At 51.1% G+C, this 25,968-nt stretch overlaps 1 protein-coding gene across 1 annotated transcript in view; it reads right to left on the reverse strand.

Moving 5' to 3' along the window:
* Positions 1–555: 555 nt before the first annotated feature.
* The window catches only part of GRIFIN (galectin-related inter-fiber protein), a 40,116-nt gene continuing 14,703 nt past the window's right edge, over positions 556–25,968 (reverse strand). Inside the window, exons 3-5 of the mRNA XM_054271178.1 lie at positions 1,389–1,468; positions 1,136–1,298; positions 556–720 (exon numbers count right to left, since the gene is read on the reverse strand). Of these exons, the coding sequence (XP_054127153.1) occupies positions 556–720; positions 1,136–1,298; positions 1,389–1,468 (408 nt within the window). The remainder of the gene's footprint in view (positions 721–1,135; positions 1,299–1,388; positions 1,469–25,968) is intronic.

The raw sequence follows: 25,968 nt of genomic DNA on the forward strand, positions 1-25,968 counted from the left end.
CAGTGTTTTCCCAGCGCCAAAATCACACAGACCTCAACAGTGTCCTCCAGCCCTTGCTCATGCCAGGTGCCTGGACTGGCAGGGAAGGAATGATGAGATTGATCCGCCCAGGGAGGGATGTCTCAGCAGGGATTTCCCTGGTTGATTTTATTGGCAAATCTGGTGTCATTCTTCCCCGGCTCCTGGAAAGAAACATCCCTTCCCACCCCTAACATCCACATTCCCCACGTGCCCAGTGGAGGACTGGGGCTCATGCACACACTACTCTTAGGCAAACACAATTTCTAAGGTAACAGTCAGGTGTCCAGACTGCTCAAGACAGATTTTGAAGTGCAGCAAAGATGATCAGACCTACAGACTCTGTTGAGCACTCTGAGCTGTAGAAGGTCTTTGAAGGGCTGGGCTGTGGTCAGCAATGTGGTTGGTGATGGGAATGACCATCCCTTCCACTCTGAGGACACATGGTGACCTCCCTGGAAATGGGGAGGAAATGATCCTTGGCTGAATCAGAAGCTCAAGGGGGAATGGTGTGTGAGAGAGCCCCAACTCTGGTCTCTAGTAAAGAGCTCGTTTGGTGATTTCCACTGAAGAAATGTCAATATCATCCAGAATCTGCAGCTTGGTGATGGATGAGAGATTCTTCTGCCGATGCTTGTACTGCAGGACTTTGTTTTCATTGATGAAAACGTGGAAATAGTCCTGGTCAGAGTAGATTTCAACCTGAAAGAGACACTGTGTGATGTTCATGTGGCCTTAGCGGACCTTGCTTCCATCACATCAGGGAGCTGCTGGATCTGTCCACCCACCTGAAATCCTGCCAGAGCTGACACACGCACTGCTCACCCCCACTCTGGGCAAAAAGAGGGAATAACTGAGATTTTCCTTTCATGATAGCAAAATCTGGTGGCAATGCAAAGCCCAAATTGAAAACAAATGCAGCATCCAGGGATTATTGCTGGGGCTCTGCATGGCTGTGCCAGAGCTGGGCATAAATCACCAGGTTTTAACAGGATTACTAACAGGAGACAAAGCCAGAGAGGGGATGTTGCTGGGTATGGTGTTGGCAGGAAAGGCAATGGGGAGCACTCCAGTTTTGGCTGGGTTACTCCTGTTACACCTGAGGTGACAGAGTTACCTGAAAGGGCTCCTTTGCCTTGAAGGGGAAGGTGCTGTTAACCTCTTCCTGCCCCCAGTGGCTGTTGAGGAAGGAGTTGCAGACAATTCTGGAGCTGGAGAGGCGAGGGTTAAAGTGGAGAGCGATTTGGTCCCCGGGATCACAGAGCAAATTAATCTCAAACCTGTGACAGAGAGAGAAAAGGGATGGAGAGCTGGGAACGATGCTTCTGGCCCTTGTGAGCCAGGGGAGCCGGGAGCAGAGCATTCCTTACATGCCTGAACTGGAGCAGGTCTCACCCTTGACCACGATGCTCCATCCGGGACAGATCCCCTCGGGGTGCAGGGCCTCAAACTGCAGACAAGGAGGAGAACACAGCAAAGGTGGCAGAGATGCACTGCCCCACTCAGCCCTGACACTCCTTTCTCTCATTTTCATCGTTATCTTCTTTCCCTCCCTTTCCCACACAGGCACATTCTCTATCCCAGTCTTTTTCCCACTCCTAAATAATCTCAGAGACTCTAAACTGATAAGAAATCAAGTCTCTATGACACCCAGTTGATGAGGTGGGATTTGCTGTCCCCGAGGTCTTTTGTAAAGAGCTGAGCGGGATCAGAAAGCAAAAAATAAAAGAAGAACTTGAATGCCTTCATTGTTGTCAGGACACAAAGATGTTCTGCTTCTCTCTGTGCCTGAGCAATACAAAATCTGAAGCAGAAAACTTTGTGATGCTTTGAAGCAGAGGAACAGGTGTAAAGTGACATCCAGCCTGAGCTCATCCAGTGTTACACGGCTGATTTTTCCCAAAAGTTCCTGCCTGAGCCCCTGTTCCACGTGCTCTCCCCATCTCCAAGGTTAAATTTGCATAAAATGAGCTGGAAAATGTTCCTTTTTGAATAATTCATAGTTTTATTAAATAACTCATTTTAATAAGAAGTTCTTGCCATTTCACCCCCCTCTTTTTTTTTTTTTTTTTTAGTACTCTAATGATCTTGCATTTCTGAGCATCCCCTCTCACAAACTTACTGCTCACATTAGGAAAATTTTCCCAGCCTTTCCCAGCCTCCACCACCAGCTGTGTGGCTTTTCTCCCTTCCTTTAGCTCAGGACTTCAACTCCCCTGTTTCTCTCTCTGTCACAAGTTCTATTTCCAATGCTTATTTTGGGATATGCATGTTTTTGGGCAGGAGCTGAGACATTTAGGCAGGAGTCAGCAATGACCAACCTCATCCCTGAATGCCTGGCTCCTTTAGGAGGGCAGCTTTGGGACCCCACACATGGGCATTGAAAGGCTCTGACAGAGTTCACCCCTGTGAGGCACAGAAGATGCTGATGCTGATGAGTTCTGGATTCAAAGAGCTCCTGGCAGCACCCAAGTTCACCTTGCCCTGACTTTAGTTATAATCATTACACCAACCCCTGCAGGAGACACAGCACACACAGCAAAGAGCTGTTCCCTCTGCTGCTGGGTGAAAATCTGTCCAATTCCTGGTTACTGAGCATCACAAAACTCACTTTTGCAGTAGTCTGGACCAGACTGACAGAGAGGAGCAATAACCCCTGTGTTATTCAGGACTTCTACCTGTCTGACCCTTCTCTTCCACTTTCCTTTATCCACTGTCACACCCATGCTTGTCAATGTCACATTTTCTGGAAAAATCCCTTTGCCAGCATTTCTTCTCCTGAGAAGCTGAGAAGCCTCGGAGAGAAATGAAAACAATAATTATCTGATTGCTTCTCCAGTGTTTTGCTGCTTTGGAACATGGTCTGGATGTTGTTTACCACCTGGTCATTGATTGGTTTCATGGGAATTGTTTTAACTTAATGAATTGTTTACCAACTGGTCATTGTTTGATTGGTTTAATGAGAATTGTTTTAACTTAATGACCAATCACAGACAGTTGTGTCAAGGCTCTGGAGAGTCATGAGTTTTTTATTATCACTCTTGTCAAGCCTCCTGTCTGTATCCTTTCTCTTTTAGTCTAGTTTTAGTATAGCATTCTAATAATATAATGCAACATAATACAATATAATACAATATAATGCAATATAATGCAATATAATGCAATGCAATGCAATGTAATGTAATGCAATATAATGTAATATAATGCAATATAATGCAATATAATCGAATATATAATGCATATATAATATACATGCTATGTGTAGAATAATATATAATATAATATAATATAATATAATATAATATAATATAATATAATACAATACAATATAATATATTACATAAAATAATGAATTAGCCTTCTAAGAACATGGAGTCAGACTCACTCATCTCTGTCACCCCACCCTCTCCCCATGCTCACCCGCAGTGCCATTGCTCTCCAGCCCCGCAGCCCAGCCCGGGCATGCACAGAGGGGTTTTTATGGATGCTGCTGGCCAGGATCCCACGTGTGCGGGGATTGGCATCCCCAGGGGGCTGAGCTGTGCTGTCAGAGCCGGGGCACGGCCTGGATGGGGAGCGGGAATCCCGCTGAGCGCGGCAGGGCAGCCCGGTCAGGCGTGCGGGTTAATCCAGCCCCACTGGGCTGGATCAGGAGCTGTGTGATGGGACAGGATGGAGCCCTGTGCTCCAGAGGGGTCTTGTCAGAACTCAGCACTTCCCTCCAGGTGTCCAGAGTTGCCAAGTACCCCGTCGGGGGGCTTGGAGACCTTGGCATGCTGCCCAGAACACCTGGGGATTTGATTTTGACCCCTGGAGCAAGTTGCCAGCTTTGTATGAGGACATGAAAGTCACTCAGGTTTGAATGGTGTAATAACAAAATGATCACAGGGTGAAAATGTAGATTTTAGGATTTTTGGTATGGGCGTTATGGGGACAAGATGGAGGAACCTTCTCCTTCTTCTTCTTCTCCATTTTCTGCAGTGATGTTGGCACTGTGGGATTGGTTTAGAGTAGAAGTGCACTGTCTAACATAGGTGATAGGCATTGGGAATTAAGTGTAAATATGTTATACATAGTTTGTAGTATAAAAGAACAACACAGAGTACCTGTGGCTTCCCTGCTGAGCAGATCTCCGCTGGGCAGAAAGACAATTTTATAGATAAGAATTAATAAACAACCTCAAGACCGAAAAGTGAAGAGTCCAGACTTGTTCTTCAGTTGCGCGGGCTGAAGCAGAGACATCCTGCACATCTCGGGGCAGCAACTAACAACAGCAACCCGAGAGGGTCTGATGTGTGTGAGGCATGAGGGAAGGATGGGGACTCCCAAAGCTGAGGGAGATACCAGCAATCACATCCACCTCCAGGTCCAGAGAGAAGGGAGGTGGCAGAGGAGGAATGGTGCCTCCGACAGGGTTCAGCTACACCCTGACCATCAGAGATTGCTTTTTCTCCCTGTTTCCTTTATTCTCTCTTTGTGAGTCACAGCCTGGCCTGAAATGAGCTGATGCCAGCTTTGTCCCAGCCACGTTTCCCCCTCGTGGTGCCCCGGGATGCTGCTGTGCTGAGCTCAGCACGCCCCGGCTCTGCATTTCCCTTCCCTGCTGGGGACAATGCAGGGATTTGGGAGCAGGGTGAGCGAGCCTTTGTCCAGTATTTCCTGACATGGAAATGCACCAAGACATGAGCAATGCTGAAATGAATTTCAGTGATGAGGTGTTTTCATAAGCTAGGGAAGGGAGGGATGGTTGTGCATGCCCCCCCTTCCCATAGTGTAAATGTCTTAAAACTGTGAAGCACTGTCCCCATCTCTGCATGCATGGGAGGATGGGATGGTCCTTGGCTGGTCCTACAGGAATCCATGGCTTTTGTGGACTAAGCCCCCCTTAATATATAGGCCACAGTGCTGGATATTATTTAATGTTTTTTTTTTTTTTTCCAGCAGATAAGCAGAATGATAACTACTATTCTGTGGGATCTCAGTCTCTCAGAACTGGGGTGCAGGGTGAACAAGACCCCCCCTGGGGGGCTCGGGAGTCCTGGAATGCTGCCAGAGATGTCTGGTGGCTGGACTTTGATCCCACATGGGAGATGACATCAGTATGAGGACGGGAGGATTTCACTGGGGTGAATGGTGAAGGGACAAGTTAATTGGAGTGTGAGATACAGGGCTTAAGATTTCTGTACAGGGGGGTCTAGAGAAGTAAGATGGAGGAATTGGGGCGTGCCCTTCTCCTTCTTCTTCTTCCTCTAGACCTCCATCTTCTGTGGTGATGTTGGCACTCCGGGATTGGACCTTACTAGGGGAACACTGGTTAATAAGGGTAGAGGGTATTGGAGAAAAATGATAAATATTGTATACGTAACTCCGGGTATAAAGATAGGTGACCGCCCCAGGGGCTTTCAGTGTGTGCCCATGGCTGACTGCTGAGCAGAGCTCTGTCAGGCCAAGAGAAAATCTTTTAGATAAGCAATTAATAAACACCGAGACCGAGAACAAATCCGAAGCTTCCTCTCGTCCTTTCGAACCCGGGGGCCCAAGGCCATCTTTGGGCTTTTCCCCAGACCATCTGAACAGCCCAGAAATCCCACAACTGGCGTCCCTGGGTGGGCTATCTCCCACCAAACCTTTCGGGGGGGGGAAAGCCCTGAAGAGCTGAAGAGCCAAGAGAACAGCACTGATAACTCCAGAGGAGGGAAGCCTGAAGAAAGAAAGAAGAAAAAGAAAAAACCGGCCGGGAGAAGCTGCAAAAATCAGCAGTCACTGAGAAATCCCATCTCTCAGCTTCTGCTGAAGACAGCTCGTAGCAGAGCGGCCTGGATTGGGACCAGAAAGGCGCCTCTGATCCATCCCTCGTAATCTGCTGGACGGAGAACAAGGGCCTCCAGACCACGCTGGCGACAGATTCGGTAAGAAGGCCAAAATAATACTATGGGGGCAACACTCTCCCAAGAACAACGGGAAATCTTATCCACCTTACAAAGTGTAGCAGAATTATATACAGAAGGGATCCCAAAGAAAGAATTAAAACAGCTGTTATTATGGGCAAGGCTCAATTACCCACTTGCAGAGACTTGTCTGTTGTTCGAAGTCGGGTTTTGGCAAGAGATTAATAGGCATTTATATATTTTAGCAACAAAAAAAGATGAGACAGCGTTAAAGCTACTCTCGCCGGCAAGAATCATGTTACAAGGTATTTTAGTGCAGTCTAAAAGGCTGGAAAAGCAGCGAGAAGCTGCGGCACCCTCAGAGGAGGGGGCGGAGCGGCAGAGCTCCGGGAAAAAAATTGCTCTGGCTTTGAAAGGCCAGGGGGAAAAGGCTCTCGAAAAAAGAGAGCAGGAAAAAATATTAAAACCCCCGATCAAAAAATGCAACAAACCCCAAGGGCGTCCTGAAACTCCAGAGAGTGTGGAGGAGTCAGGAGCAGAAGGGGGGGAGCAGGAAGATAAGGGATCGGGGGGGGGGCCTGCTCGCGGCGAAAGCGGCGACGCGGCGGCGGGCGCGAGCAGCGCCGGTGAGGATGAGGACACGCCCGCGGAGGGCGAAACTCGCAAAAACCGGGGGATAGACTCACATACCAGCGCGGGGGCGGCGAGCGCGCAAGGCGGGCTGAGGGAAAACGCGCAGCCCCGGAGGGCCGCCGCGGCGGGACGCAGGAGGCACGCGGGTGTGACGTCACAGCCGGTGCGACGGTCAGCTCGAATCGCGGGTAGAGCCGGGGTGCCGGCGGGGGAGGCGAACACAACATCAGAGGAGGAGGGGTCGGATTCTGGGACAGACCGAGGGGCGGGAACCTCGGAGGTGAAACAGGGGGGAGACGATGATGACGTCACCTTGGGGGACACCGGAAGTAGCTCAGAGAGCACGCACGCGCAGAGAGTAAGACGCGGGCGGGCCCGAGCCCGGTCCCCTGTGACGTCGCGGGTGAGGAGGGGCCGTGTTAGGGATTCTACGTCCCGCGGCTCCACACCGTCTCCAGATCTGGTGCCTTTAGTCTCGAGCCTCGGAGTTTCAGTTCCTTCCCCTCACGGGAGACGCCGAGCCGGAAGAGGAAGTAGGGTAGTCGAGATTGCACCGTCATCCGAGCCAGGGAGGCCGGTGACAGCGCCACCTAGTGGCAGGAGGGCAGAAGTGCACGACATGCCGGGTCGGCTCGGCGGAGCCACAGCGCCATCTCGTGGCGAGACTGCAACAATGCAGCAATTTTTTCCAACAATATATAAAAAGAAAAGCACCTCGAAGAAAACAATGTTAACACAACAAAGGGATTATCCATCTGATCCACCGATCGTGAGACATTTTCTAAACAACACACAGGCAAAGCTAAAGGGAGATCCTTTGGTTTTGGTCAGAAACCCAGAAACAGGTCAAATAGAGGGTCCTTTCAGACTAATCTCTTGGGGAAAGGGTTTCGCTTGTATCTCCACAGATCGAGGTCTGAAGTGGGTGTCGGTGCGGCATGTGAAGCCATTCCGAACACGAGAGCACGAGAACGCTGATCCAAGAAACAAAGAGACGAGTACTCAGACAGAAGTCGAGACTCAGACTGCGAAAAACGACCCAGAAGAGAAATAAAAAAAGAAACCAAGGACCTTGGGGGGTTTTCACACAAAAGCAAAGCAATGGGTTTCATGATGCTTATGTGCATTGTTTTTTCATTCATTGCAGTAAGCAGTGGGGGAGATTTACCTGTTAGTCAACCAAGGCAAAATGTATGGGAGGCTTTAGCTCGGGCAGCGAATTTAGACAGCATCTGCCTGACACATTCAAGACCAGGTAAACCGTTTTCAGCATGCATGGTTGGATTGCCAGTGGACCAATGGCCAGTTCCAGGGCACTCTGCAATTAACATTTCGCAGGTCATTAAAAATCCTATAAAAGAGTGGTGTGCTTGGACACACCTGCTTCCTGTGGCTTCTACAGAACCTCAGGAATTGGAGATTTTTGGGTCCATGACAATGAAACTCTGCATGCGGTTTGAGGCTCCAAAAGACACAAAGGTGAAAACTATTGATTTAACTCCCACTCATGAATTTTATAAGAATGCCTCAGCTTGGTGTAAATATACGAAGAGAACTACCAAAGGATCGATCCAAGTTCCGGTGCAATTGCCGCGGGGTCTGTTCTTAATTTGCGGGGACAGAATTTGGCACGGCATTCCTGCTAATGCCACGGGAGGTCCATGCAGCATTGGGGAAATTTCAATGCTATCGCCTGATTTGAACATGTTAAGAGAGGGAAGGCACAGAGAAAAAAGATCAATACAGCAATATGCAGCAGATTGCAATGATGAAATGTTTTCTTGGGACAAGAAAACGAGTATTGCTACAGCAATCTTCTCACCTCAGACAGCATCGGGGGTGGCCTTGACTCAGATCGACCGCATGGGTTGTTGGTTGAGCAAACATGCGCGGTCTGTGTCTGTCACATTGGATGATATGTTAAAAGACGTCGGTAGTGTGAGACAGGCGACTCTTCAAAATAGAGCAGCAATCGATTATCTATTGCTCGCTCATGGACATGGGTGTGAAGAGTTCGAAGGGATGTGCTGCATGAATCTCTCAGATCATTCAAAGTCAATTCATGAAAATATCAAAAATATAAAGGACAGCATAAATAAGCTTGGTGAGATCACAGGATCATGGATCGATCAATTGGCAGAATTCTTTGACATCTCTCCCATTTGGAGAGGAATCTTAAAAATAGGGTTTTATGTTTTAATAGTTCTCCTAGTCCCCATACTTGTTGTCCCATGCATATTTGCATGTTTAAAACATGCAATGAATCGGATGGCGAAAAAGATCTTTTTGGTGCAAACAGAAGGGGGAGATGTGGGATCTCAGTCTCTCAGAACTGGGGTGCAGGGTGAACAAGACCCCCCCTGGGGGGCTCGGGAGTCCTGGAATGCTGCCAGAGATGTCTGGTGGCTGGACTTTGATCCCACATGGGAGATGACATCAGTATGAGGACGGGAGGATTTCACTGGGGTGAATGGTGAAGGGACAAGTTAATTGGAGTGTGAGATACAGGGCTTAAGATTTCTGTACAGGGGGGTCTAGAGAAGTAAGATGGAGGAATTGGGGCGTGCCCTTCTCCTTCTTCTTCTTCCTCTAGACCTCCATCTTCTGTGGTGATGTTGGCACTCCGGGATTGGACCTTACTAGGGGAACACTGGTTAATAAGGGTAGAGGGTATTGGAGAAAAATGATAAATATTGTATACGTAACTCCGGGTATAAAGATAGGTGACCGCCCCAGGGGCTTTCAGTGTGTGCCCATGGCTGACTGCTGAGCAGAACTCTGTCAGGCCAAGAGAAAATCTTTTAGATAAGCAATTAATAAACACCGAGACCGAGAACAAATCCGAAGCTTCCTCTCGTCCTTTCGAACCCGGGGGCCCAAGGCCATCTTTGGGCTTTTCCCCAGACCATCTGAACAGCCCAGAAATCCCACACTATTCCAGGCTCTGCTCTTGTCAGACAACTAAAAATGCAATTCAACAGACATAAAAGCCAACAGCCTCTCTTGGGACTGAAAAAGCCAAGTCCCAGGCCAGGATTTGCCCGTTTGGACTCTCACAAAGCCAAGCCTTGTGAAGCTGAGCTCTGCCCTGATGTCTGCAGGCTCTGCTGTGCTGGGAGCAGGAGCAGAGCTCTGTGCTACAGATGGCAGCATTGGGACGTGCAAGGGAGCCCTGAGCTGCAGCAGAGGTGCCCAGGTGGTACCAGAGGTGCTGGAAGGACAGGGACAGGGACAGGGACAGGGACAGGGACAGGACATCCCACTGTCCCTCCCTGGGTTGCTGAAGGATGATGGACATTGGTGTCTCCAATCTGCCGAGCTGCATCTTTCCCCTTCTTATGGCCTGAACCCAGTGTTGTGTTTTCAGCCCCCAAATCATCACTCCCTGCTCATTTCTGCTGCCTGCAAGGGACTGCAGGTACAAAGAGCTGCTTTTGAGATGCTCACAGTGGTGGTGGGCAGAACCAAGCAGAATTCCTGTGTTTAGGAAAGAAGGGGTCTGCAAGCTAAATAAGTGTGTCCAGTTTATAATAATGATGTTAGTGATATCAGTGGATGGGGTAAGGCTTGGGCACTGCAGAGCAGGTTGTGTTCAGGCAGGCTCAGCTCCTTCTCAAAGGGTGAGGCTGGGTCACCCCAAATCCTCCCAGAGCCATTTCCCACCAGGCCAAATCAGGGGCTATGATTTCCCCAGAGCACACCTCTGTGCAAGGCTTCTCCAGCCTTGCTCCTCTGCTGCCTGGCAGTATTTACACCTCCTCTGCAGCCATTTCATTTCTTAAGGGAATTCCTAAAACTCTCCTGTGCAAACAGGGGCCAGCCTGTGCTCTGGCCATGCTGCTTTAGGAATGTATGACCCCAGGAAGGGTTTGGGATGTTGCTTTGCTGGCTCTTCCCCATTCCCTTTCCCCCAGATCTATGCTCTGCAATAACCTGGGATCTCTCTCCAGCACTGCTGTCTACAAGGGACTGGCCATGTCAGTGCTGTGCCAGGGCTGGATGCTGTGAATGGGAGAGAAAATACCTATAAAACCTTTGTGAGTGAAACCTTGGTGCCCCAGACTGTGGTGTCTCTCTATTTCTGTGATCTCACACTGCTGTGCATTATGGAACTGGCCAGGAGAGGGCTGGAGAGTGCAGGCAAATCCCTGAGGTAAATTATAACAAAATCCACACACGGTTCTAACTCTAACTCTCCTCTAACTCTGGAAGGGTCTGATGCAGCACCTGCTGCTGCTCTGCTAGGGGTCAGTGCTGCAGCCTGCAGCTCTCATCCCTGCTGTAAGGAGATCCCAGGCTCTCTGGCAGGAGCTCCTTGCAGCTGCTCAGCCCAGGCATCCCCAGGCAGCTCATCAGAGAGCACCGAAGGAAAACATCACACCCTGAGAGGTGGCAAGAGAAACAGGGGAAGCTGACACCCTGGCACACGCTGCTGGGCTCCAGCTGAGCCCCCTGCCCCTCATTTGGGGTCAGCCCTGCTAACGAGGGTGGCCTCGGTGCTGGCAGCTTCTGGCAACGAGTGTTTGTCAGGCTTTCCATTCTTTGGCCTCCTGTTAGCACGTCCCATCACCCTCCCAGTCAGGCCCTGGTGCTGGGGAAGGGAAGGGCATGTTCTCTCCCCCAGCAGCTGTCTGATAGCTGCTGGCTATGGAATTCTGCTTTTATTCTTGTGGATGGTAAGGAAAGGAGCCTGGTTCTGTCCCGGACAGCGCCATGAATGAGACTCATTGAAAAGTGAAGTCTCTGCCTCTCATTGCTCTTTGGGTGGAAAGGGGAAGGTGATCCCACCCCTGCACAGGGCCATGAAGCCACAAAGTGCAGCTGAGGCCAAGGCTGGAGTTGTTGCTGTCCCCAGCCCAGCTCCTGCTCCCCGCTCAGGACTTCCCTTCCGCGGCTTTGAGGAGCGGGGATGAAAGGCAAGGAGTGCAAACACAAAGCGTGCCTGGTTTATTTTATTTATGACTGGCCTCTGCTTAAAAGGAAACCAGCATTATCAGTCCCAGCACTGCCAGGTCAGATGAGTAAATGAAAGAGAAGTATTTCGTTTATGGCTGGGAGCTCGAGTTTGCTCTTATAAGGGCATCCCGCCAGGCACGGCTGCTGCCACTGCTGCTGCTCCTGGCAGGGGTGGCCAGGCCCAGCCAGAAACTCAACCAGGCTCTTCCAGAGGTCAAAGCCCTGAGGCAGAGAGTGACTGAGATCAGGTTGTACCTACCCCTCCTTCTTTGGCTTGGGGCGGCCACATGTGCTACAACACAACATCCCTGCAGGCAGCAGATCTCAGTGGGTCCGTACCCATACCCGCTGTGTGTTATCCTGCCAGGCTTGGTGAACATGACTGTGCTTTCCTGCTCAATTCCCCAGGGAGAAAGTGGTAAAACCATGTCAGAATAGGTCTCTTTGCCCTCATCAGTGACTCCAGCTGGAAAGGAGAGCTGGGTTTGGGTCGTGGCTGGTGCTGATCCCAGGGCTCAGCTCTGTGAGGTGCAGGCAGAAGGCAAACACACCCGCTGGCACAGGCTGCTGTTTGATGCCTGGGGTTTTCAGGGCCAATATTTGATGATCTGTAAATAATTGCCCTGTTGTATATGCAGGGACCTGATTTATCCTGCTCCTTGATGATACCTTCCAAACTCCTCAGGAGACATCTGTCTCCCTGTTCCTGGTGATTGATGGAGGAGGAGGAGAGCTGGCACTGGGCCCCATCGTGCTCCTCAGTCAGTGTGTGGGTGTGCTGCCTGTCCCTCCACGGTGGCTCAGAGCTACAGCAATGACAGATCCTCAGGGGGAGGGAGGTTATGTATGAGCTCTCCCTGCTCACTTTTACGTTGAGTCCCTGGTTCCTGAGGAGCAGCATCAGCATTGTCAAACCCCCCTTCATTCCCCATTGCTAACTCTTGCCAGCTCAGAAGTGCTTCCCAGCGGCTTCCCAGATGAGGTTTGTCTCTGAGAGCCATTCTTCCTCAGAGTTTGAGCAGCTCTTATTCCATGCTGAATGATTTACTGCCCCAAAGCAGAGGGGGAGGACGATGCACACCACTGGAGGGGCTGCGGCTTGGCCGTATGCTCTGCTCCTGCTCTCAGCTGCGAGCACAAACAGCAGCACAGCCATCTCCTGCTGCAAGCTCCATGCCAGCCCCCTGGCCAGGGAGCCCACGTGGCAGCAGGCCTGAGCACGGCCCAGGCAGGGCACTCTGCACACCCCAAAGCCTCGCTCGTGCCCGGGAGCAGCGCGTGGGCTGGAGCCCAGCCTGAGCCCGCAGGTGGGTCTGGAGAGCGCGCAGGGAGAGGAGAGCCTGGAGCACTGGAAAGAGGGAGGGAGGGAGGCAGCCTGTGAGGTTTTAGGGATGCTCTGGGGTTCAGGGAGCAGCCACAGGTGTCTCCCGTGTGCTGGAGCCCTTCTGGCTATTGGCAGGTTCCATGAGGATTTGGGTCTGGGGCGCTTTGGAATTTGTGTAGCTCTGCTTTTTCACCATTTTCTACTGAGGCTCATTAACATAAGGAGTCATAGATTCTGACATCATAAAAACTTTTCCATGCCCTTGTTTGATGTCCTCATCACACCTGAAAACATTTGTCCCACAGGCTGCATCCTACAGAAGGTCCAGTTTGGGGTTAGATGGTGACTGGCACTAAAGGGGGCAGAGAAACTCTAAAAAGAAGAAAACAATGAAACCATCAGCACACAAATATTTCAGCCTCCTCCAGCCAGTTGCCCAGCCCTGAGTGACCTTTCCCAGGCACAGAGAAGCGCAAATAATACTTACGCATGAGGAAGCTGTGCCAAGGCCAGAGCCAGCTCAGGCCCTTCCCAGCAGGAGCTGTGTCCAAGGGCCACCATCCATCAGGGTGGCACAGATGGTGCTGCCTCCAACCAGGATGAGCAGTTTTCCCTCCAGGCAGATCAGTGGTGGTCAGTGCTGGGACACAATAGATGGCATCATGCTGGGCTCCTGGAGCTGTGATAGAAGTGTGAACCCCACCCCAAGGAGACACCAGGGAGCTTAGAGGGGGTTTGGAGGCATTTGTTGGGGAGGAACTCTGGGTTTGGTCATGAAAAGGGTTTAGGGACTGAGAGGTTTGCAGCTCTGGGAGCCTGAGCATGTCCTTCCTCCATCTCTGAGTATTTGACCACTCCTTGCACCATCACTGCTTCCTTCTCTTGGTCCAGTTGCAGTGAGGCACCAGCTCATCACTGCTGTGCAAGAGAGGAACAGTGACAGCAGCAGAAGGGATGTAGGATCCATTCCCCATCCCAGGCTCTGGGAAAAGGTGGAATGACATAGGGAGAACATTTTCAGCCTGGCAGGTTGTGGCACATATCCAAAGGTACCAGCAGAACCCCACACATACCTGCCTCAGGCCCCCCAGTCAGCAAACCCTTGGGCTGGGAACACTGGTCCCCTCCAAAGGGCTCTGACCTTTGCTGCTGGTGGCTGAGCAGAAGTGCTGGCTGTTGCAGCAACCTCCAAGAGGCAGCTGGGGGAGGAGGATGCAGCTTTTTGCTATTTTGGAGAGCAGGGAGGAAGAGGAAGAGCTGCTAACAAAGAGCGAAACTAGAAAAATGACGACGCTGACAAAAAAACCTTCTCTCGTTTGGGGAACCAAACGCATTTTTGTTTCCTGATGTGACAGGGATAGCTCAGAGTGAGAGACACAGCAGAGGCTGAGTGGCAGCTCCCAGGTCCCAGGGTGAGAGTGGGACTGGAAAGGACCAGAGGCCCCACGAGCCCCCCGAGCCCCTGCCCTGCACAGGGGCCAGGAGCTGCCTTTGCCTCTCTCCTATGCCTGCCTCCCCTCCATCCTCTCCCCAGCCACTGCCCAAGAGCAGCTGCCTTGCTGTCACACCAGGCAGGAGCCAAGGAGGTGGTAGCCAATGGCACCACATTTTTTTTGGAGATTTTGGGGCTCACAGAAGTGCTGAGGAATGAAGAGGGGGTGTCGCAGACATCTTTTCATGAAAAATCCTTTCCTAGGATTTTTCTTCCTGAGAAGCTGGGAGGCCTCAGGAACAAAATGTAAATAATGGTTATCTGCTGCTGTGGAATGCAACAGGTGGATCTGTGATTGGCCCATATTGGATGTTTATAATTAATGGCCAATCCCAGCCCAGTTAGCTTGGACTCTCTGTCTGAGACACAAATCTTTGTTATCATTCCTTTCCATTCTTAGCTTAGCTAGCCTTCTGAGATGAAACTTTTTCTTCTATTCTTTTTAGTATAGTTTTAATGTAATATATATATCATAAAAGAATAAATCAAGCCTTCTGTACATGGAGTCAACATTCTCGTCTCTTCCCTCATCTGAAAACCCCTGTGACCACCATCACAAGGGGGAATCATGGCCTTCCCCATAGCCATGTCTGCTGCTGCCCATCCTGCTGCTGGCTCCTCTGGGGTTGCAGGAGCCACAAACCCACCTTCCCCTTGAGACCTCTGCTCCTCTCTGCCCCTTCCTGCTGCGAGACTCATTCACAGACAGTGAAATTGTTCTAGAGACAAACAAACAGGCCCTTCCCCCAAGGGAGCCTGTGGTCAAGACCAGGAGATGCCATATTGCTTGGTTTCTTCTCTATTTTCATTTTGGCTTTTAGACTTGCAGATGGGCTCCAGCCACAAAGTCTGGAGGCAGGTCCAGCTTGCAGCCAACTCCTGGCTTGGGTGGAGGCTGAATCCGGGCTGTTGATTCAGTCCCTCTCTATTTCTGGTGCTGGCTTTATATGTAATTTGATTCTATATAGTTATGGATGGGAGTAAGTAGAGCGTGAGAATTTCAGCACGGGAGGTGAAGGGATGCTTTGTGAATGAAACATTTGTTAGTGCAAAGATTCAGCAAGAGGAAGGGACTCAAACTGGCAGGGAGAGCACAGTGTGGGGGATGGAGGGGTCCAGCAAGAGGTTTAATCCACAGAAGGCTCCACCCAGACCCACCCACACTTTGGCTGCAGTTTTCCTGCTCACAGAGCAGCCCTGGGAGTTGGGGTTGAATCCCATCTGCATCTCAGTAGCAGCTCAAGAGAAGCCAAGGCACGCTGAGGAGCTGAGGAGAGAGCTGCAGCTCCAGAATGTGCTGTACCCATCTTCCCTGCTCCTCCCATGGCTGGTGGTGTCTCCAACCCCTCTGGCTCAGAGGGAAATGCCATTTGCTGCAGCCAGGGGCAAAACTCCCACTGGTGGAAAAGGACAAGGACTGCAGGGGTTTGGCCTTCATCTCCAAGAGACATCTGTGGTAGCTCTGACCTGCCTCAGCACTTCATCAATCCTGGTTTGTGCTTGATGTGGATTGTAGCCTGGGGAGATGTTATCCAGCCATGACTCTGCTCCTCACATCCTCTGCTGCTACTCCTCCTCCTCCTTCAGATCTCTCTGATGGGAGAAATTATCTTGTTTTCTGGAGCTTTTACCCAACTGCAAGGGGTTTTCCAAAACATCTGGAACAGCTCATGGAGCTGGAGTAGAGCATAATGCTGAGGGTGGAAACAGGGTCATGGAAACAGAGGCACCCTGTTAGATTAATGCTTGGGAGCCACGCTGGGACGGGCTGAGTTCAAATCCTCACCCCACTCACAAAGGAAAACAGCTAGAAAGGACAATGAGACCCTCCCCACACCACCACATGCCTCTGGATCAGCACAGGGATGGGGCTCTGCAGGGCAGCCTGGGTATCCTGGTGTCCCACACCCTGGCATCCCAAACCCTGGTGTGCCACACCCTGGAGTCCCAAACCCTGGAGTCCCAAACCCTGGAGTCCCAAACCCTGGTGTGCCACACCCTGGAGTCCCAAACCCTGGTGTCCCAAACCCTGGGTGTCCTGGCGTCCCAAACCCTGGAGTCCCAAACCCTGAAGTCCCAAACCCTGGTGTCCCGAATACTGGTGTTCCAAACCCGGGTGTCCCAAACCCTGCTCCTAAATTCAGGCTGTGGGAGGAGCTCCAGAAAGAAGCCAGCATTTTGCAAAGGGCAACGAGGCCCCTTGGGTTATTTGGAGGCTGCCAGCTTGGCATCCATCACTGCTGGAATACTGAGATGGCTTTGAATACAAAGCAACATGTAGTTAATTAAAAGAGGGGTGTAACTGGTGCCAAGCCCAGAAAATGATGAAAATAGACCTCTGCTAACATCTCCATTTCTCCATTGGACTGATAAAGAGGATCTTGTCGATGCCACAGCCTTGGTTGTGTGGTTTGACTTGGCATCAGCCCGTGGTACAAATAGGGCTGGAGTGGAGTCTGCTGCTCAGATAAATTGATAAATTCTAACAAAGCAAAGCCATCAGAGCTCATCTGATGGGAGGACAAACGGGGCTGGGAGGTGCAGCTGTCCTGGGGAAGGGTGTGGGGTTCACAGAGGGGTTGCAAAGTGATTGGTGCTTGAGCCTCCCCAGTTTTACCAGTTAAGGGAAAAATAAAACCCTTCTGGTAGCATTTTTAGACAGCTGCTTAAAAGAAACCTGATCACTCAACTTGGTACAAGCCAGAATTGCCTTTTTTAGTACAACCACAAGGAGATTCTAGGAAAAGGGAAGGTGTGATTTATAGGATGGGACAACCTCTTTCTTGGAAACAAAAATATGTGAAAGCCATGGCAGAACCAGGACTTTTAGACCTATTTTAGTGGACACCCTCTGAAAACGTTTCTGTGGTGCCTCAGGGGTAATCCAGACTCCTCAGATTTGTGATTTCACTGCAGAAACTGCCCGTGTCCCATCAGCTGTGGGGGGTGAGGATGGAGGGTGCATTTCCTGTGGCTGTGACAATGGGGTGAGAGCAGGGAGGGCCATGTCCCAGCTCTGGTGTCCCCTTGCCAAGAGGAGGGTGGCACACCGGGAGTGTCCAGGAAAAGCGCCTCAGAAGTGATTCAGGGCCTGGAAATGTTGCTTATGCAGACAGGGTGGAGAAGCTCAGTTTAATTTGTATTATTTTTTGTTATTTATTTTAGCACTATATATTGAAAAGTTTTGGCTGATGGATGATGATATCCCTAAATATCAGGATTGAGAGGGGAGAGGGTTTCCTGGGCTAACAGGAAAAATAGGATAAGATCAACTGAATGAATACAAAAGGGTATAACTTTGGGCTGGAATGAACACTAAGGTCATCTGAAAAATTTAAATGGAGACTGGAACACCCCATCTCTCTGCACTGACTGCCATGAAATCTTTCACTGCTGCAGAGAATATTTGGGAGTTCAGGGTGAGGGATTCTGGCATGCTGTGGCTGTGCCTCCACCTGCCAGCCCACAACAGGCTCTGGGTTTTAAACCCAGATTTAAACACTGATGGCCTCAGGCTCTCCAATCCAGGCAAGAAAACAAGCTGTGAAAAAAGTAAACATGTCACTGAGGTATTTTCCTTTCAGATGGGTTGATCTTTCCGAGCTCAGAGAAAGGACACAAGGAAGCTGCTGTCAGACATGAGGATACCAGCCTTGACTTCACAAATGTGTGAATGATGTTTGCTGAACTTTGTGTGTTATTCCAGAAGAAACAAAAAAAAAAAAAAAAAAAACCAACAAAAAAAAAAATAGGGAAGGGAAGGGAAAAGTTTTCACTGGACTGTGGCAGATGTGATCACCTCAGGTAACCTCACTGCTCAGCCCAGGCTCAGCAGCTGCTCTCGCCACTGGCTGCATTTGCCCTGGCATGCCTGGATGGAATCCTGGTGGGATCCAAAGCTCCTTTTAAAAGGGCTGGTGACCCATGGGGCACCTACCCCACCTCCATCCCACCCCACAGCACCCATGGGCTGCTGCCACAGGGATGGGCTCTGTGCCTTGCTCAGGGCACAGACAGGACATTGTTTGTGCAGGACCTCCCTCGAGTGCCTTTGCTGCTGAGCTCTCTCTGTGGTTTCCTGTATTTGAACCCCTTATCTGGTATCCTGCCACCAGAACATGTGCTTGGGAGGGTGAGTTTTACGGGTTGATAAGGTTTTATTGCAGCCAGACTTATTGGGGGATGTCTGAAATAAAGAGATGGGGAGCCTGAGGAGATGGGGTCTAGTCAGCTCCAATTTCCACTAAACTCAGTAGTCTGGACACAGGTTTTAAGTAAAACCCAGGAAGTTTTGAGTCCAGCTCAGGCATACCTGGGAAGGTCCTTGTCAGAGAGCTCCAGGGCAGTGCCAATTTGTACCTAGAAATTTAGTTTCATTGAAATATTCATTTCCATCCCCTGGCAAAGGGAAGCAGCCACAGGGATGTGGTGTATGCTGTACCCTACCCACACACCTGAGGACCCCCTCAGAACCCCAGAACAGTGAGGGCTCCTCACTGCACCCCACCAGGCCATCCCACCAGGTATAGGTGCAATATCTATCTATATCTATATCTATATCTATATCTATATACCTATATCTATGTATTGCACCCTCTTCTGCCTCAGTTTCCCTCTCCACTCCTCACACTTCCATCACAGCCAACGTGGGCCAAGTTCTTCTCTTGGCAGCAGCTTGCATTTACCTTTTTCTCTTCCCTAGCATCAGATTAGAAATAAATTAAGCTGGCCAGTAATGACTTTGCCAGGTGCTGGCTGCTGCTGCACTCCAGCTCTGAGTGTCCTTTGTGTGCGTGTGTGTGCAAGTGACCAACAATGATTAAAGAGCCTTTATTAGTCCCATGACTGAGCTGTAATAGGAAAACCCTGTGTCCTTCCTGCCAGTGAGCAGCTCTGCAGGAGTGCTCTGCCCCTGCTCCTGTGCTCAGCAATGCTGTGGCCACAGGGTTGGAGGGTTTTCTGATCTATTTTATCCTAAGGGACACACAGGGAATGTGATGTGGGACATGGAGATGGTTGTGTGTGGTCCCCTCAAGCTGTTTGTGGTCCCATGTGGCTGCTCCCATCAGTGTTGCTGCAGGGGACCCATTCAGTCCCCTTCCATGAGCTGGTGCTTCAGCCTGCCCCTGCACATGTCCATCCAAGGACACAGGGTGATGTGGAGGCTGCAGTTCTTGGGAAGGGATTTGTTTGCAATGATTTGAACCAATCTTCCCCTAAATCCATGCTATGACCTGACCTCCAGCACAGAAACCTCCGCAGCACTGCCAGGGATCCTGCTCTTCCTGATTGATCCATCAGCCTAACAGAAAAATTACCTTCTAATAAACTTCAGCTTGCTCTTACCCAACCAAACACACCAGAACCTTTCCAGAATGTCTTGTACCTCTGAGATGGCAGATACCAGCAGCCACACTAGCTGGAGGCTGAATTTCAGGGCATAAACAGACATCTTCAGGACAGATATTGTCAGCCACTGGCTGTGGCTGTGCTGCTGGCATCCCTTGGTCCCAGGGATGTGTGACTGTCCTGGACCCACCACCGTGGAAATGAATTAGGGACTTTTGGGAGCTGGGATGTGCTGTGGGAGCATCAGGTCAAACAAACAAAGCAGCCCAAAGTTACTGCTGCTGTCTCTGCAAGAAGGCACCAATTATTTCAGTGTTCTGGGCCAACAGATACAAACTGTGGCCAGACACAGAGCCTGCCCTGTGGATGTAAATCTGTCAGGAGGCCAAGTGATGGGGAAAGGGCTGATTTTTACATTTTGGTTGAGACCTCTTCCCAGCACAGGGCTTTATCTGGTATCCCATCCCAGGCCCACCACATCTCTGCACTTCTGCCAGGCTGCAGCCAGCCAGGGGATGCTGCAGGGGCATTTCAGGGGGCAACTCGAGTATTGCAGCAAAGAGAGAAAACAGAGCAAGATATTTACTTTCCTCCCCCATAGCTCCACTCCTGTGGCATCCCTTCAGAAGCTCCATTAATGGCAGAAGGCAAACACAGGGAGTGGGCTGCTTTTTTCCCCTGGATCTGCCCACTCTGAAGCTTCATGAGTGTTGGAGGAGGCAGAAGGCAAACACAGGGAGTGGGCTGCCCTTTCCCCTGGACCTGCCCCCTCTGAATCACGCTGGGCTTGCAGCATTTCCTGCAAATGCCCCCCTGGGCCCATCCCGCCCTCCTGCAGGGGCTGCCATCCCTGCCTGCATACAAAGGAGGTTGCATCATAACTGCTTTTTAAACTCCCAGCCTTTTGAAGTCAACGCCAAAGTTTGTTTTTACACCTGATCCGAGCCAAGTCCCTTGTTCTAGTGTTTACGAGAGTCTCTCTGGTTAGCAGGAGCTCACTCACCTTTATAACAGTCAGGTTATCTCAGCAATGTTTGTCCAGACTGGAAAGAACCTGGGCTCTTGAAGAACTGAAAATCAAAGGAATTCTGGGCTCTAGAAGGACCGAAAATCAACGTCATGAGAGACACCAAACAACAGCTCTGCTGGAAGACTTCCAGCTCTCTCTCCAGCCGTGTCTGAGATTGTCAGAACTCCCTGGAGGGGAAGAGACATATTTTGAGGATTGACATCCTTTAGAGGAAACAGAGAGAACCTCAAAAACAGGGCCTTGAAGTTCACAGGGCAGGGATGGAGTCGGCTGCACCATCACTCACCCTACATCCATGGTGCGGGAAAAGATGCTCAAACTGGGCAGGGACACCCAGCATTCCCAGGAGCAGTGGGTTGGAGCAGGGAGTGTTCCTCCACTTTGGGGCTCATTTTGGAGCTGTGTAACCCCTGTGACAGCTCTGGCCATGGCACAGCAGGGCACTCCCAGGATCCCGAGCATTCTGTGTCCTCTGCTGAACATTTACAGCACAGCAGTTCACAGACACCACCCTGGCCGTTCACATCACCCCTTTTTTCCCCAAAACCACCCAGCCAGGCTTGGAACACACAAATCCCGAGCGCAGGGCCGGGGCTGAGCCGGCAGCAGAGGGAAGCCCCACCCGCAGCAGGAGCGCAGGGCTGCGGAACCTCAACCCAAATTCCTCACCGCGGGCACGGAGCAAAGCAGGCGCTCCGGGCGAGATGAAAGCCGAGTGCTTAATGCAGCAGCATCTTCCCCGAGCCGACTTTCCAGTCGCGGCTTGCACGGGCTTCCTTGCGGACATCTGGCAGATGCGCCGGGAGAGGAATGCGATGGGTTGTGCAGATGGGAGGTGCGGCGCTCAGGTTGCAGCCGTGGGGCAGGGAGTCAGTGTTTTGTTTATAAACACGGGCAGGATGACTAAGATAAGAAGGGGATGGTAATTAAATTAAATTAAGGCTCTGGAAGTCGTTAGATGAGCCTGAAAGCATCAGCAGCCGCTCGGATTCCTGGCTCTGCAGAATAGGGGCTCGCTGTGATGATGGAGCATCAGGGGGTGATGGGGGAGCTGGGGGCTCTTTCATCAGCTCAGCGGGAGGAGATGGACACAGTTCTATCCAAACAGGGGACACAGAGGGGAGTCAGGTAAAAATGAAACACCAGAGCATCAGGGGAGGAGGGGAAAGTCCACAAAATTTCTTCCCATTCCCCTGGGAAAAACATTCCCAAAGCAGGGATGTGTGACCGTGGTCACAGGGGTTTTCAGGTGAAAGGAGAGACGAGAATCTTGACTCTATGATCAGAAGGCTTGATTTATTATTTTATGATATATATATTACATTATGACTATACTAAAAAGAAAAAGAAAGGAAAAAATTTCCTCAGAAGTTAGCTACGCTAAGAATAGAAAAGAAAAAAATTATATCAAAGCTAGCTCTCTCAGACTCTGTCTGAGATAGCTCAGTCCTTGATTAGCTATTAACTATAAACATTCAAGATAGCCCAATCAAAAATCTACCTGTTGCATTCCACAGCAGCAGACAACCATTGTTCACATTCTTTTTCTGAGGCCTCAGCTTCCCAGAAGAGAAAATCCTAAGGAAAGGATTTTTAGTGAAAAAGATGTCTGTGACATGGATGGGGAACTGAGGCGCTGTGGGATGAAGGGATGAGGTTCCCACCGGGATTTTGGTGCAAAGAGAAGAGTTTTGCAGAAGTCTGTTGGGCTGTAAATGCCCCTTCACATCCAGAGCATCTCTGCAGGTGGTTTGAGCCTCTTGGTGAGAAATGGGAAGCAATCAGGGGAGAGCAGATCAGGAAAGGCAGCCCTGACCCAAACTGTCTGGGAGGCATTCATGGGCTGAGGGAGTGGCAAAGCCTGTCAGCCACTGACTGGTAAGTTTGGAGAAAGATGAGTTAGGAATTGTGACAGCAGAGATGCAGGTTTTGGATGGGTTTCTGTACCCAGCAGCTCTACCTGTGTCAGCTAGGAGAAAATGATGCTCAGAGCCAAACAAACCCACCCAGCACTGGGGGCTTGTGGCTTCTCTTCCCAGGGCTGCTGGTTTGCTGGGAGATCCTGTGCCTGTTTATTTTTCTTTGCTGCTTGCAGTGGCCCTGATACACCTCCAAGCCTTAAATGCTTTCCCTGCTGCCCACACGGGGTAAATTGGTCCTGGGAGCTTTCCTACCTCCCTGGGAAGAGGGAATGGGCTGGGAAGGTCTGGATGCTGTAAGGCAGGCAGGCTGGGGGGCTGGGGCAGCTCGGGAGAAGGATGTTTCATGGCCATCTGTGACCCAGAGACCAATGTGTGCTGCTGTCCCAGCTTGGGAGCCTGGCCCCAGAGTACATGATGCAGAGACATGTGCTTTTTAGCTCAGGAGGCCTTTCAGCCTGCTCTCCTGGTGCCAGCCCTTTGCAAAGGGGAAGCATGGAGGAAATACCAGCAGTCCTTGCAGCATTAATCACGGCCAGGATGATGAATGCAAATAAAAACGCTGGATCCTTGGAGAGGGGGAGACACCCTTTTCCCACCAAGTGTTTGCAGGATGCTGGTTGATCAAAGCTGGGCTGAGGGAAAGCTTCTGTCTCATGCAGGTGCCAAGGGGAGAGCAGGTAACTTATTGGTGGCTGCATGTTTCTAATTGGTGAAGGAAGGACCCACAGCAGCCCTCAGAGCACCCTGCTGCCACCCTCCTGACACATTCCTTAATCTCAGCCCAAGGAAACCGTCAGGAGCTGCAGGAAGGTGACAGCTTGCTGTGATGCTGATGGAGAGGGAGGCAGCACCCCAGTGAAGAGGCTGGAGCAGCCAGAAGGATGGGAAACAGCTTCTGGGGATGAGGCTGTTCCTGCAGCCCCACCAGTGTGGGTAGGTACATCCCATGGTGGGGCTAATGCATTCCTACATGGATTCACTGGTTTGTGCTGACAAATCCTCTCCTCTTTGCCCAGCAGCCCCCACAAGGCCTTTTTCCTCCCCTCAGGGCTGTAGGGAGTGTGCTGGTGGCTGGAAGGGACAGGAGAGCATGGGCTCAGGCTGCATTGCTGCTCTGCCCCATGAACAGCCCCCACCTGTCCAGGCTGCTCGTGGCTCAGACGTGCCAGGGCTCAGGGCTGAACCCAGCTCCTGGCACAGCTGAGGGAGCTCAGCATTCCCTGAGGAGCAGGGACTGGTACCTGCCACCCTTCATGGTCAGTGGGACACCCCACAGGAGGTTTCACTGTTCTGTCCTGTGGTTCCTGGGGCAGGCTGAGCTCCCCATGCAGCTCCCCAGGGGAGAAGCTGATTTTCCAACCTCTGTCTGGGGCTTTAGGGACAGCATGTGCCAGTTTGGTCCTGCTGATCTCCCCAATTAGTCTCCCATCTCCTTTTTTGCTCTTCAAAGCACTGAGCATCATTAATCTGTTTGGGGGATTAATGCCCCATGAGCTGGGGAGGCTGGTCCCTGGCCCTCTCACACACACAGCCCTGCACTCTAATAGTTTTTGCTGCCCCTGTCACAGCTGTTAAGGCTACAAAAGCCCCGAGTAATGTGATCTCCCAGGGCCCTTGTCCACAGAGGCCGAGGCTCCCTGGACCCTTTTGAAGGCAGGAATGTGGCTGAGCATGACTAAGTTTGTCCCAGCCATGGCCTTGTGCTCTCCTTCCCGACCATCCAAGCAGGAGTTAACTGTGCATGAAGAATTGGATCAGCCTGTGGGACAGCCAGCCCAGTGCCCCCCTTCTACCCTCCCAGCTCCCATCACCACAGAGTGTCTCAAATTCAGGGCTGAGTGGCCCAAGAGCCAGGAGAGTGTGCTGCAGGCACTGATGGGCACAGAAGGGTTGAAACCAAATTTAGGACAATAAGCTTGGCATCAATTGCAGACCTTTTCCCATGATTGTTTTCTCAGGAGTCAATGAGTTGGACACTCTGCAGGAGACGTCTGACATAGCCACTGGCATGTGCCATGGAAAAAGGACCAGATTGCTTGGGGATACAAAATGCATCACTTGCCAGGACCCAGGGACTTTTCCAGAAGGAAATGGAAGGAAAAGCAAAATAAAAAAAAGAAATGGAAAAGAAATGGAAAAGAAATGGAAAATGGCCACACAAGGCACAGGAGGGTGCTGGTTGCTCTGGGGGCTGTGGGACCCTTGCTCCAGGTCTGAATGTCCTTTTCCCTTTTTCCATGGCAAGGATCAGAGAGGAGTGCTGGCTCTCAGTGCCCTCCCTAGTGCCCAGGGCTGGGGTGCTGTGCCCCACGAGGAGGGAGCCCAGCTGTTGTTGGAAGCACTGTCTGCTCCAGCCTGGATTTCAAAGCAGCTGCCGGCTCTTGCCTCGGATCTGAGGTGGCTCAGTGGGATTGGGCAGCTTTGTAACTTGAAACAATGGGGTTAGGGGGGGACTGTGCCGCCAGCAGCCCCAGCCATACAAGGAAAGAGGATCCCACTGTGTGTGCACAGCCCTGCATTCCCCATCCTCCCCCTGCCCAGCCTGGGACAGGCAGCCCCAGCATCACCCAGTGGCCCCAGAGCAGAGGCCAGAGGACACTGAGATGGGCATCAGGCACAGCTGGGACCTGTCCCTCCTCAGGCTGTTACAGGTGGGGTTTGGGTTTCTCTCCCTCTTGTTTTCTACGCAGTGCTGAAACTCAACGCCAGGGCGGGAGATGCTCGGGGGAATTTGCCACGGCAGATGGTGGGGAAAGAGAAAAGGGCAGAGCATGGGGAAAAGAGAAAAGGGCAGAGCACAGCACTCTGCCTGTGGGCACAGGAACACAACACCCCACGAGGGAGTGTGCAGTGAACAGCCAAAGGTGGGCAGCCTGCAATGAAAGCTTTTAATGCCCAGGGCTCTCCTGCCTTCCCTACACTCGCACACCTGCAGGCCAGGAACAATCCCGCTCCCAATGCCTTCTTCCTTTCTTTCTTTTTCTTGCTTTTGCTCTCTTCTCCCTCGGAAACAAAGATGTTTCTCCAGATGCACTGGTCCCCATCCAACAGATCCCTTTGTCTTGTCGCTTTGAATTATATTTTCTTTGTCTGCATTCGCCATCCTCCCAGGCTGAGCCCTGGATGTCTCATTAGGAGGGAGATTCTGGCCAGCGGTGCCAAAACTCCTCGCAACGCTGACGCAGAGGGATCCTTGCTGGAGGGAAGATGCTAAAAGCTAAATCTCAGCCAAGGGAAGACTGCAGGATGAAGTCAGAGTGGAGAGATGATGCCTGAAGGGAATTAGGAAACTTCGGGATGATTTTAGGATTATAAAAGGGATGAAGAAAAATTACAGCAGCAGAGCCAGAAGACTT

Source organism: Melozone crissalis, unplaced genomic scaffold (genome assembly GCF_028551555.1).
Source record: "Melozone crissalis strain CALT ecotype California unplaced genomic scaffold, PUWL_Pcris_2 ptg000012l_1, whole genome shotgun sequence".
In the NCBI taxonomy this organism is placed as follows: Eukaryota; Metazoa; Chordata; class Aves; order Passeriformes; family Passerellidae; genus Melozone; species Melozone crissalis.